The sequence below is a fragment of the Seriola lalandi genome, unplaced genomic scaffold (genome assembly GCF_002814215.2).
Source record: "Seriola lalandi dorsalis isolate HSWRI2012SDOR001 ecotype SW California unplaced genomic scaffold, Sedor1 jcf7180002050485, whole genome shotgun sequence".
Taxonomy (NCBI): domain Eukaryota; kingdom Metazoa; phylum Chordata; class Actinopteri; order Carangiformes; family Carangidae; genus Seriola; species Seriola lalandi.
The window spans coordinates 10450-11107 of NW_019521038.1; the positions used below are offsets into that span (position 1 = coordinate 10450).

At 45.9% G+C, this 658-nt stretch overlaps 1 protein-coding gene across 1 annotated transcript in view; it reads right to left on the bottom strand.

Annotated features, from left to right (window-relative positions):
* Window positions 1–6: 6 nt before the first annotated feature.
* Window positions 7–658, bottom strand: part of LOC111649346 (diacylglycerol kinase iota-like) — a gene marked incomplete at its 5' end in the record, with an annotated part of 11921 nt that continues 11269 nt past the window's right edge. The window contains one exon of the mRNA XM_023399117.2: window positions 7–514. Within this exon, the coding sequence (XP_023254885.1) occupies window positions 398–514 (117 nt within the window). The remainder of the gene's footprint in view (window positions 515–658) is intronic.

The window sequence follows — 658 nt, forward strand, 5'->3', positions numbered from 1 at the left end:
TGCTAACGTTCAGACTGCTAACATTCAGACTGCTAACGTTCAGTGTGCTAATGTTCAGAGCGCTAACGTTCAGCTCATTGAGACACATTCAGAAACGAGTCTTTGTGGTCTAGTTTGAATTGACTTTAGTGTCCAGAGGTTTCCTTCAGTTTGGACCAGACGACAGAACAAACACTGATCTCTGGTCAGTTAAAGCAGTTTGATCAAAACAATAACTGATAATCATGATGTCATCAGTCTACCAGCCTCCTGTCTTGAACAGACAGGAAGGAGTAGTGGACTACATTCAGTCTGAGGAGTTAAAACACGACCTTTGACCCTGATATACACACTGAGCTGGGAGTAGATACATGAAAGAGCTAAGGACAGACAGGTCAGAGGTCAGACAGGTCGGAGGTCAGACTGCCGTCTCGTGGTCTTCTCTCTGGATCATCTGGTAATGCTGGCGGTTCTCCAGGTACTCAGCCAGGTCCTGGTCTCTGGCTCTCTCAGCGTGCTGTTTGGGAGTCTCACCCTGAAAGACACAGACGTGTGGTTTGATGTGGTTTTAGCTGATCCTGATTAGAGTCCTGATACTGATCATCTGCTGATACACACTTTATAGAACTGTGGATTAGATCTGACAAGACAGTTTACAGACAGACAGACAGACAGACAG